This window comes from Podospora anserina, chromosome 1 (genome assembly GCF_000226545.1).
Source record: "Podospora anserina S mat+ genomic DNA chromosome 1, supercontig 4".
Classification (NCBI taxonomy): Eukaryota; Fungi; Ascomycota; class Sordariomycetes; order Sordariales; family Podosporaceae; genus Podospora; species Podospora anserina.
The window spans coordinates 487,252-499,966 of record NW_001914853.1 but is presented as its reverse complement, the minus strand read 5'-3'; the positions used below and the strand labels follow the sequence as shown (position 1 = coordinate 499,966).

Here is a 12,715-nt window from a genome sequence, read left to right as displayed (position 1 = left end):
CTTACTGTGTCCTCTGCACATAGCCTCGAGTTGACTGCCAGACCGGTTGTGATCTGGCCTTGCAAGCGGAATTTGATCCGCAATGGATGCTGGTGGTGGTGGTGGCCGAGGTGCAGCCTAGCCTCGCCCCTGTAGGAAATGTTGAGGGTTTAGGTTAGGTACGGATAGATGTCAGCCAATACATTCTGCAATAGACGTTTATATGCCGTATTGGCCAATCAGAAGCAGAAAGAGGGTAGGAGAAACGTGATGGTGCTGGGCTAGGGGTGAGTAAGCGCCTGGAGTGGATGGGGGTGAGATCTAGCCCTTTTAGAGTCTTATTGCAGAAGAGTCTCCAGAGATGGTGGAACAAAAGTTCAGGGATTGGAATGAGTTGAATGGCATTTTCATGGGCTTAGCAAGCTCATGTTGAGCTCCGTTCTGATCCTGGTCGTATTCAGATCCCATGCCCACCCAAATATTCGATACACAAACGCCTAAACTCCAAAGTAAACCCCCAAAATCATCACATCATAACAAACCCTACTTTTCACCCCCTCTCATCATCACAATTTCAACAGACTCACCCCCTCCTCCAACCCCAAACTCTCATCCGCCTTTGCAAGCTTCCCCCCCCAAACCACCCTCCCCCTCCCATCCACCGCCCACCCCCCAGCCTCCTGCCACTTATTCCCCATCTTCATCCCCTCCTCCACCTCCCCCTGCCCCAGCCTCTTCATCGAACTAAACCCCTCTGTCCTCTCCACACTCGCCGCCACAGTCGTTCCCAACCACCCCTTCGTCTTGAACCCGTTCACCTGCGTGTTCACGTTCAGCAAGTAGCCCCACCCACCCGTCCCCATGCCCCAGCTAGCGTAGATCTTGCGTTGGGGGTCGTAGACGATCTTGACGTTGCCCTTGCCGCCGATGAGGGAAACCCATTTCTCTGTGGCGGCGGGGGAGGAGTGGGATACTGCTAGGAAGGCTACATCGCGGTGTTTGAGGGAGAGGTTGCGGAGGTCGGTGAAGGTTTGTTGGGCGACTTTGGGGGAGGTTAGATATGTGCTGTTTTGTGAGAGGGGTGGGACGAATGGGGAGCTTACAGGCACAACCGACGCAGCGGAGAAAGACAACGATTGTCTTGCGGTTTCCACCTGAGGGGCCGAGTTGCGGTGATAAGATGCGGTCTGGGTCCGTGGGAGCTAGGTCGCCTATTCTGGGGGGTTTGGAAACTGGGACTGGGGGTGGTGGTGGGGAGAGCCAGGGTTGGACGGTTAGTGGGAGGGAGGAAACCGAGAACCAGGATTTGTTGTCGGTGTTGTTGGGGTCTGGGGGTGATTTCCTGAGTTTGTTTGGTTGCCTGGACGGTTGTGGTGATGACGAGGTGTCATTGCTGAAGGCGTTGGAGATTTGTGAGAAGGTGTCAGATGGCAAGCCGATTTTTTTGAGCGCTGCCTTTTGCGCCAGGCCGGAGAACATCTTGCTTGGTGTCTCCTTGCAATGCTGTGAATGCCCCAATTCCGACTGTCGTCTTGCTAAAACGGAAAGTTCCTGAATGCCTAGAAAAATAGAAAAAGACCGACCGAAGAAAACCCAAAAGCAAATGACGGTTGCAACTTTGCAAGGTCAAGAGGAACAAAAAAGGGGGAAAGCAGGGTCTTGATATCAATCGCGTCAAATGCTTATTTTCAGGGATCGCGACAAACCGACCGCTTCAGGAAAACCCCCCTGAAGAAGAACAGAAGGAAACAAGATCGCCCTACCAAAGGGAATCAATAGAAAACCAAGATGAAAATCATGAAACATAAACCCCCAGGCCACGGCTACCATAGACGCAGCTAAACACAAGCCGTCGATAACTTTTGAAGCAGATAACGTCGCAGGTCGTCGTGTCTGGGAAAAGGGCCCTGTCGAAAGTTAACCCTACCCCTGACCAAGAGACCATGACAGACCCGGCTCGGCCGTTGGAGGAAGTGGAACTCAGCTGCCCCACTCACCACGTTCAAGAGAGGGGTCCCAGCTCAACGGAGGGTTGGGGTTAGCTGACCCTGCCCCCCCACCCCCCCCCCGGGCCTTGTCCCCTTGCTGCTGATGTCAGCGACTCTTGGCCTGGTGAAAGAGCGGCTCCTGAGTCCCGATTGGCTGGATGAATTGCGGGGTCCCAAGGAGCGATTCCTGGCCCCAATCTTCTTCCAACGGTTTTACAACAGTCGAACAAAGAAAACGGGATTTGTGTGTTTTTTTGTTGACGTCAAAGAAAAATAAAGGACAAGATACGTGGGGGGCGGGGGGGCTCATATTGTGGTTTCAATTAGCCTCAATTGAAACTGTATTCCCTCGATCGAAGACTCGACAAGTGACCGGACAGCCTCGGCTGGCGGAAATGTCGTTGAATTCTTGTCAAGTTTCAAGCTTCCCCTTACCCGACACACCTCACAGGGAGGACAAAATCGTCATCGGTCTTTGGTGAGGATCGCCGTTCCCTAAAGCGAACAGATCTAGATTGTCGGAGGAATGAACTATACTACACAAGCCGATCACCCTTGGCAGGTATGCCCGTGCGTATGTTCAACAAACCACAGCATGATGCCAGTGATGTTGTATCTCTCTATCTGTCAAGAATTTTCCCCTGCAAGGAACATACCGTAGCCTCCCAGACCCCGAGAGAGAAGGAAAAGAAGCGGCTAGAAATAGAAACCACCGCACTACATAGACATAGCATTGCCCAGCGTTTAGATTGCCATGTCCATATTGGTCAACGAGTTCCACGCAACTCTCGGTACATCGGCTTTGGTTCGCGTGTTCCCGCTGGAGGACCTGCAGCTGCTTTGAGCTACGAATAGTGTTCCAGGACCCAAGCCAAAGGGGGACGCGCAACCTTGTTTAAGTTAAATAAAAGAAAAAACGGCCTCCAGGCTAATTAAAAGACGAACCGATACGCTCTCAGCAGTCTTGATCACCAGCACTTGCAAGAAGCACGCTATGCTCTCCAGGACCTTCGAAGCGGGAGATCCAGTTAAGTGACGGCGGGACAACTAGTTTCCAGCAACTGGACAAACTTACGCAAATTGAGACTTAAGTACGCAAGAGAGGATAGCAAGAGAAACAAATCAATGTGGGGAACAGTGCCATTGCTGAGGGAACAGCGGCCTCCGAGATTCCAAAGAAGCACATCTCCATCCCCAACCTCCGTCCTCCGAGTCGGGATCCGATGAAGAAGCTCAGCGGGTGGCTTGACGCTAGCCCAGCCGCATGGGCGATGATGCTACGACCCGGAAGAAATCACACGCCAGAGAGCCGAAAAAAGACACTGAAACTATAGAGCTGCAGTAGTTTTGCGAACTCGAAGAGAGGCGACCCATTCAAAGACACTTGGTGGGACAGTGTGGTGTGGCCGGGCTGTTGGAAATTTGGCTGTATAGATGAGCATGAGAGCATGACCGTACGATCAAAGCAAACCATGTCAGTCCCGGAAGTAAGATCGCAAACATGGTCAAACAATGACGGTGGTTAACCAGCGCTTTGCCAGAGAAGTTTATGCCGATACTGCTGCTTAGCTGTCAGCATTTCCACAGTTGCCCTCGAATATCCAGCGAGTAGCTGCGGAGTAGGTAAGCAATGGGAAGAAGGAGTTCCGATGGTGTGCGGTGCCTTGCAGGAGGGGTTTGACTGAGGTGGCTCATCCAAAGATGGTGCGGCTAGGTGTCATCAATGTCCGGACATCAGCAGCCAGTCCAAGCAAAACTTCAGATGACCGGCTCTGCGAGCAACAGCCTTCGGGCAAGGTGACATTGTCCTGCATCACAAGTAAGCCACACTGTCCTAGAAACTGGCGATTAGGAAGCACCAGCTGTGAGAATGAATGCCCTTCACTTTTGGGCGTACTGTGCGGCTCTCGAAGGGGCCGGCGAATTGAGGTTGCGGTTCTGTATACGGCCCTCGCGTATCCGTCGTGCACCGCCTAGTGATTCTTCACCGGCCGAGATCCTAATCGGGTCCGGTGACTTGATGAGCATGATAATGGAACCGTCTTCCCTGTAGTTAGATGGCTCTGCCACCGGCCACCGGGAGCGTTGGACCCAGATACCTGGGGCCTGGGGGATGCCTGGTGCCTGGCTTGTCCTTGAACCCCAAGTCGTACCATAATGGTCCATACATCTCCCGTCGTGCAAGTCTGTGGCTGTTTCTCTGGGTGATGACTGATCCGAGCCCGAGAATCCGGGGAAAAGGACCAGGTTCCTGGGTGCCGTATTCTCCTCTGCGGCTCAGCTGGGGCGCTGACCATCATAAATGCATGTTGGACTGAGCATCACAGCTGTCACGAGCGTAGGATAGACTGACAGTGACGGCATTGGCGGTCTCTGGCTTGGGACGACAGGAGCAGGAGCGACAACCTGGGGTGGAAAAAACCTGCTGCAAGATCGCAGGGCTGGACTCGACGAAAAGGTTTTCCCAGATGCCAGGTTCAAATGCATCATGCTGTGAAACTTATGGGTACTTGCGACGGAAGTTGAGATGAAAAAATCCACAGGTGGGCATAAAACGAAACCACTGTCTGTGTGGTCCTGGATGCTGAGACATCCAGCCCGAGGTTCTACCTGGAACTGCTGGCAAGGACCCTTGGGCTTGTAGCGAAGGACTGACTCTTGAAGATGTCCGTTTGGGGAAGGAATGGGCAGATAGTGGCAGTGGTGATGATCCAAAGCGGCATCTGTAAGGTAAGGTAAGGTAAGATGCTGCTGATGTGTGCTACTGCCAGCCAGACTGGCATCTGCAGTGAGATCATCCACCGACCAACACCCACCCGTGGAGGGCAAGTCCAATGTACCCCGCCAAGCACAGGACGAACACTTTCCGGGCACCTCTCTGGGCACCTCTCTGGGCAGGGCACCTCTCTCTGCACTTTCGGCTTTCTGCGTTGCATTGCATTGCCTTGCCCCCAAAGAAAGCGACTAGGTGAGCGGAAAACGAGAGTAAAGAATTCCGTCTGAGGCGTTGGGAACAAAGCACAAGCCAAGGGGGGCGCCTGAGTCGCCGGTACGGTAAGCCCGGGGCCGGGCTGCGCTCCCTGGCTCCCCCACTCTCTGTTCTCTTTCAATTGAGGACAACCGTTGCCCATTGGTGCTGGTCATGGTGGGCGATGGTGAGCGACAGAGTTGAGACTACTTCCTAGGTCATAGCTGCCGGGTGCCCGCTCTCTGGAATTTGAATATCTATCTACCTGACCTCAAGGTAGGTATAGAATAGACGCTCTCACACTGGGTAGAGGGTGCTCGAACGCATTCTGTTTTAGCGGGGGCGGGCACACTTCTGGCAGAGAGACGAGTTCTGACTGGCTGAGAGGTTCGGGCTGGTGGAGTAAGGAGTCGCCTGGCTTAATATTGGATGTGCTCCTTTTTGTTAGCCTTGGGCCCCTGTCGGTTGTGTGTGGCACTTGCTCTCTCACTGCTGGCCGCTCCGCTGCTGCTGGAAAGCAAAGCAACCACCTGCACCCAGGTTTCCCGCAACTACACACCTCGCTATCCACCCAAGGTAGGGCCGCATCTTTCTCTCAATGGAAGCGAGCCGACTGCGATTCTAAATCCAACTTCGACCAGTCTCCCTCTCTACTACACTTTTTCTCGACACACCCTCCCCTGACCTCGAGACTCGCCTTGCGCTTCCAGCTCGACGCTGGCACAAGTCCCCACCATACTACAGCATACATCATCAGTCCCGTCCTCCTTTTCCAGGGCTCACCGGCTCTTTCCAACCTGCCTCTCCCGCTGCCACAGCAAAAACCAAGTCGACGCCCGTCACGCGTTCGCCCGGTCGGTCACGCCCCCAGTATCACCACGGTCTGATTTCCCTTGTATTATTTGTTCTTTTTTGTGGTTTCTCTGCTCCGACCGACACCCAGCAGACACCGCATGTCTCGCGTTCTTTAGCCAACCTCGCGCGTTATTCCTTCCATGCCAACCGTGCACTCTTTCGCCGTCGCTCGCGGTTAACACACCCCGTTCGAGAACCTACCTACCCTCTCGACACGACCCGTCTACGACTCGTTCTTAGTTTGCGATCAGTTAACGGTCGACTTACTTTCTCTGTCCGCTTGGCTTTCACGGATCCTGCGAATCTGCTCCCCTTCACCGAGCACTCATTTGCGTCATCCTACCTGCTGCCGCTCACCGATTCTTCCACAGCGACCTCGGTTGCGCGAGGCTGGTTGACGAGCCAAAGAAAGTTGTGACGAACAGGAAGCCGGAGCAAACCGCAGCCGTCCATATCCAAGTTTGCGTTTTGTTATTGGGAAATTGCCGACACGGGTCTGTCGCCACAGAAATCGCTCTTCGATCGGTCATAATACCCACATCCCGGGTGTAGCGGATTTTCTGCCATTTGCACTCTTTGTGCCTCTGGGATTCGGACCGCGACCACTGAACCTGCTGGTTCCCGACAACCAACGGCAGTTTGGCAGCTCAAGAGACAGCTCTCCGTGGCATTAGCTTGCAGGGAAGACTTGGAGTCTTTTTACCAGACAGGAAAAACAAGCCAAACAGGGCCGACAGCTGTCATCACCAAGTGTGCTGCTGCGCCCTCAATCGATCTCCTCAACCTCAAATCAGGTTACGACTTTCAACTGCTTTTAGTCTGTCACTCTTAGCATCGCTACCGGTAGTGTACATAGCAGCAGTCCAAGGCAATCGGCTTCTGGGTTCTCCAAGCGAAGTACCTCCTCGGCCGATCCTTTTCGGCTTCGCAGCACCTGAACTGTTTCGCTTGTCGTTCTGCAGAGTTCAAGCTTAATGGACGGCCAGCCCACCGCGGCTGAAACTAAACATCTTTACCAGACCCATCCGTGGCCGGGTGTTGGGCCAAACCTGACAACCCCCCGGTTAAACACGGCCGCGACGCCCGAATACTCACCGTACTACGCCGACATTCTGCCCATCCTGTCTCAACAACAGGCCTATCAGGGCAAGCTGCTCCAGTATAACAGACTTCTCTCGAGTGGTCGGGGTGGTGGTGGTGGTGGTGGGTTGCAAGCTCCCCCGCTTCCTACGGTGCTCTCGTCTCCATCGACCAAGACAACTACAAGGTCGAGATCATCTTCCAAGGTGTCGAACAAGGACAACACCCACATCAAAACTGGTGCCCAGACCGGTCATGGGAGCAGACCAGCAAAGCCTTCAGACAACGCCGACCGCGCGCTTATAACATCAGGGAAGGATCAGACATCCAAAATGCCAGTCAAGAAGCCTTCAGAACAGCCCACCAGCAACGGTGTACCGGTGCGTCCACCACCGCCTGCGAGCCAGAATGGCACTGCGCACCCAGCTCAGTCGAGTTCGGTACCTTCAACGCCACATCAGCACGCCCGCAAGTTCTCGTTCGAGTCCCGTGAACCATCACCAAATGCCACACAAAACCATTCTCCAAGGTCCGCTTACTCAGAGACCAACGGAAATGTCCCATCATTACGGCCGCTCCCCCCTAGGTTAGGTGGGTGCCGTTTTGAGACTGCCATTCCCCACTCACGGCGGCGCATGCCGTACAACCTGGGGACCGATAGGTTAGAAAAGGGCGACCTCGAAAGGATACCAAGTCGGTTATCTGAGGAAAACGAGAAGAGTCTGGAGACAGAAATGAACGATCTGTTCAGGGTGCTATTACCAACACAAGAGGTGGAAACAAAGCGGCAAAAGCTGGTCAACAAGCTGGAGAAGCTGTTCAACGACGAGTGGCCTGGCCATGATATCAAGGTGCACCTGTTTGGCTCGTCGGGCAACCTGCTGTGCTCTGATGATTCTGATGGTGAGTATCCCTGGGCCCCCTGACCGGCGCGAACCGGGTTTCTGACAAGACATTTACAGTTGATATCTGCATTACAACACCATGGAAAGGACTGGAGCATGTTTGCCTAATAGCGGACCTCCTCGACAGACATGGAATGCAAGACGTGGTCTGCATCTCTGCGGCCAAGGTGCCAATCGTCAAGATCTGGGATCCCGAGCTCAAACTGGCTTGCGACATGAACGTCAACAATACTCTGGCTCTGGAGAATACACGTATGGTGCGGACGTATGTGAGTATCGACGAAAGAGTGCGACCTTTGGCCATGATCATCAAGCACTGGACCCGGAGGCGAATCATCAATGACGCGGCATTTGGCGGAACTTTGAGCTCGTATACCTGGATATGCATGATCATCGCGTTTCTCCAACTCCGAGACCCACCGGTATTGCCAGCGCTCCATCAACGACAGAAGGAGAAGCTTCTCAAGAGCGACGGCACTCGAAGCGAGTTCGCCGACGATGTTCCAAAGCTGACGGGATTCGGTGCCAAGAACAAGGAGAGCTTGGCAGCCCTTCTGTTCCAATTCTTCCGGTTCTACGCATACGAGTTTGATTATGACAAGTTTGCATTGTCAATACGAGTCGGCAAGCTGTTGACCAAGACGGAAAAGAAATGGCACATCGGCACCAACAACACTCTGTGCATCGAGGAGCCGTTCAACATAATACGAAACCTGGGTAACACGGCCGATGACACCTCGTTCCGTGGTCTTCATCTCGAACTGAGGAGGGCTTTTGATCTCCTTGCCGAGGGCAAGTTTGCTGAATGTTGGGAGCAGTACGTATACCCCAAGGAGGAAGAAAGAAGATGGGAAAAGCCATCGGCGCCTCCACGGCCTGTGCTTCTTAGGAGTGCCTCACAGCAGCAATCCAGGCCGCAGCAGCGCAACAATTTCAACAATCGAAGCCAGAGGAACAACTATCAACGCAACGGTAACCAGGGTAACCGCCGCGGTTCCAACCATCAGGGCTACGAGCAGAGCATGCCTTTTGCGCAGGCTGGCATGCCTACGACGATGAACCCGCAGGAATTGGTTTGGTATCAGGCTCAAAACCCGCAGATTGGTGTTCCTCAGGAGCTTCTGCAAACCTCGCTAAATGCGCTTGCACAACACGATCAAAACCTGAGATTCCAGTTGTACACCCATGCCCAGCAGATCAACCAGCAACAGGCTCTTGCACACGCCCAGCGAATGCAGGGTGGCTCAGGCTCAGACAGATCCCGGACAAATTCTTTTGACAACCCGCCATTAACAGCTCCAATCCGCCCAGATCTGATGTACGGGTACGGCTTTCCGATGCAGCCCCCGGCCTATTTCCACCCGGGCTTCACCACATACCCTTCGTCCCCTGCTTCGCAGACATCGGCGGCCACCACCTCCAACGGAATGCCAGAATTCAGGAGAAACCTTCGTGAGACGGGTGTCTCCTCTGGCGGTGCCCTTAGGTCGCAGTCCCAGCCAGCTTCGAGAGGCTCGATCACGGTTCAGCAGGCCATGTCGGCAGCGGCTGCGTACACCGCAAGCCAAGCACAAAACGGCATGTCCTCTATACCCCCACGACAGGTCAATGGTGTCCCGGTGTCCAATTACACCCCAGATGAGCTATCCGAAACCGACTACGAAGAGCCCAAGGTTGTGGCCGATGCTCCAGAAGACGACGGCGCCCGTTATGCGGGGCATTATCCCAACGGTCATGCTAGTCCCAATCGCAAGGTTACTGGGTTTCCAAGTGGGACACCAGTGTTTAACACGCGGAACCAGAGCAGCCAGGGTCGTCGTCGATTGTCCACGGACCAAGGACCCCAGGCTGTACTGGATCGGAGGATGAAGCGTACATCGCGATCACCATCGCCTCTCGGGCATGCCCGGACTATTTCTGCCGGTATGTCGGCGCCACTCCCATCGGCACCATTTGCGCAGACCAACGGACAGCTGTCTGCAAAACCGCTTGTGGTGAATGGTTCAGTGCCCAAGCTGGCTCAAGCATCAACTTCCAACCGTTCGCCGCTTGGCGTTGAGACTACGACCACAGAGGACATCCACCATAGCAACCCGCTCTATATCCAACAAGGCACCAGTGCCAACAATTCGTGGAACGACCAGTCGGTTTCTTATTCCACCACTTCTTCGGAGCCCGTGTCACTCACCGTGCCTGATCGGCCTGTCATTGTCAACGGCTCAACAGCAAACAGGTCCCCTTCATCGACCATGAACCACCACGATGCGTCGTTTCAACAGCGGGTGACCATGGCCGCTGTTCCTACTCACCTCTACTACCCGCATATGGGCTACGACCCCAACAACATTCTGGGCTTGGCACGCTTGAACAACCGCCAACTTGCGCCACTGGATCTAGCTACTAACGAGTACTCGGTTGCTCAAGACATGCCTCACCTCTCGCCAGTTTACGAGCATCGGACTCCGTCCCCAACCGTCCTGCGGAGTTTTGGTCCACCAGTTGTCGCTCAGTCGCCTAGAGGACATCGGGACGTTCGTTCGGGGACGCAAAAGACGCCGCCGACAGGACCCTCCGCCAAGCAGCACGACAGTTCGAACCGATCGCCTGTTTTGGAGCACCGTGCCCATGGAAGCTCAAGGGAATCTGGCAACCCACGTTCTGCCAAAAGCCCGTCTGATAGCTTCAACAGCTGGCAGAAATCCAAGCCGCGCAAGAAGGGTTTGTCGGACCTGAAGAATGGGACCAACGGCGTTGCGCAAAGCGAGCAACTGCCTAAAAATGAGGCCGACCGCAAGGGTGGCTGAGCAGCAGTAGACCACGGCGATGGCAATGGAGATATCTGCTCGAGAATGCGGGTGCATTCACTCCGTTGATTGCTTGCTACATGCCCTGGATTGCGTATCAAGACAAGACAGGGCTTTCTTGGATACTCACAGTCCAGGTCCAAGCGACCAAAGATGAAGCTCTATATTGGACAGCTTGTTCAGGATCTCTTCAACGGAGGTGTATGCAGCATAATACTTATTTAGTCGCACGTTAGCCCACCTGGAGTTCGAACCTGTATCATATGATTAGACCACCTATGTGAGAGAGATGGGGCGAGCAGAGCCTGGAAGCGAGCGGGCACTTGATTTCACGACTTCGGGCGAGAGCGAGACGGTCGTTCGGAGACCTCGACCTGAAACGTACGTCGCCGATATCGCCGAAGCAAGATATGGATGCTGTCAGCAGGCCACCGTCGGTTGCCGTCTCTTTTGCTACCTAGCAGCGCTTTCTTTATGCATATTCCTCGCACATGTTTTGCGCATCATGGGCTATAGACGGGGATATCGGGTTCTTCAAGGGACCCCATTGGGAAAACAAAGCGTGTTCATGCCCAGTCAGGCAGCAAAACAAAAGCGAATAGCATGACAAGGGCCTAGCGGTTGGGTTTTGCGATCTGGGTCCCTGGGGGTGTTGAATTTTCCCCTCGACTTGATTACAGCAGTCTTGTTCCGCAGTCTGGAAGAGGATTGGGGGAACAAGCAGCATTCACGAGGGACAGGCATGGGACTCTTCAAGGCCTGCTGGCATAGGGTGGGGGGTATCTGAACACGAAAAAGGAAACGAAATTTATACAAAGGCCCGACATGATGAGGATGGACAGCGGGGGAGGGGTGGGACTCATTGGAGAAGTTAGGAAAAGAAAGGAACGAGGAAAGAAGGTCATTTGTTTTTTTTTTTGTGGCATGGGCAAATGTGTCTTTTGTATTGATGGATGAATGGCAGTTTGGCTGTGGTTGTGGTTGCAGACTCGCTCATCACGGGGGGAAATAGGTGTGATTTTTTTCTCCCGCCCTATTTCATTTTATTTTCTTCCCCCCTCCCCACCCTGTGCTGTCTTGAATGGATGTTGTCAAGAAGAAGATGAAGGCTTGCATTTTCCTGTTTTTGCTTTTCATTCACACAAGAGGACAAAGTGGGCATTTACATACATACGGGGCGTTGTTTTTCTTTTTCTGTCTGTTTGCGTGTTGTTATTGTCTGTCTCATGAAGCTTATAGTATACCACCACAAAGGAATCAATGGAATGTAGCGAGCAAAATGGTTTTTCTCTTTCTTTTTGTATGGCTTTTTAGCGGTTTCATGGCTGTGGCTTCTTACGTGATTATGTTTGTTTGGCCTGTTGTTGTGAATGGATGAATTGGTGACGAGTTAGGGGGTAATGGGCCTGGCTGATCGAGGTGTGAGTTGGGGGGTTTTGGTGGTGATTATATATCTTGGAGTATTACAATGAAGAGAACGACACGACGGAGAGGGGGCATTCAACGTTAAACCACGAGATACATGGGCCCTTCATAACACAGACATGGCATCATCATCACATTGGGGGCACATTGGACTTCTTAGGGAATTTGGTTTACATCTTTTGTGTGTGGGGGATTGTTTATTGGCAGGGAGGGTGGTGGGTTTCTGTTTTTTATGTATGAGATACCAAGTGGGAGGTGGGAGAGCTCAAGGGGCTTTTTGTTGGAGATGATGAATGGGATAGGGGAAAAAGGGGAAGGAGGGGAAGACACATATGTATAAAAATGTACTAAATACAATTCCCAAAAAAAAACCAAAAAAATAGTGAAAAAAGAAAAGCAAAAACAGATTTCGAATTTGTTTGGCTTTGGGTGTTTGTGGCTGTACCTTTTGGGAAAGGTTGATATGTCGTCATCAGGGACAGACAGACACCTTGATGGTTTTTCGTCTTCCCCTTCCCCCACGTTCCACGTCTCTTCACGGCGGCGCTGAAGCGTCTGAAGTATTTGCGAGGAGTCTACTTGCCTTTTTGGGGATGCCATTGCCGGTGAACTTCCAATTTCGGTGAGGGAGCCAAGCTGTCAACGTTCTATCAAGGGGTTATGGAATATGCATGGAAGGATGCTTGAGTGCATACCGCGAGGAGGTTATGC

The 12,715-nt window shown here is 53.2% G+C and overlaps 2 protein-coding genes across 2 annotated transcripts; one reads left to right on the top strand and one right to left on the bottom strand.

Moving 5' to 3' along the window:
- Positions 1 to 545: 545 nt before the first annotated feature.
- Positions 546 to 1,458, bottom strand: PODANS_1_15720 (uncharacterized protein; the record flags this gene model as incomplete). The annotated part of the gene is made up of 2 exons (XM_001906975.1): positions 546 to 1,021; positions 1,083 to 1,458. The coding sequence occupies 2 exons, from the start codon at positions 1,456 to 1,458 to the stop codon at positions 546 to 548; spliced, it is 852 nt and encodes a 283-aa protein (XP_001907010.1).
- Positions 1,459 to 6,764: 5,306 nt separating this feature from the next.
- Positions 6,765 to 10,579, top strand: PODANS_1_15710 (uncharacterized protein; the record flags this gene model as incomplete). The annotated part of the gene is made up of 2 exons (XM_001906974.1): positions 6,765 to 7,773; positions 7,833 to 10,579. The coding sequence occupies 2 exons, from the start codon at positions 6,765 to 6,767 to the stop codon at positions 10,577 to 10,579; spliced, it is 3,756 nt and encodes a 1,251-aa protein (XP_001907009.1).
- Between the last annotated feature and the right edge of the window lie 2,136 nt (positions 10,580 to 12,715).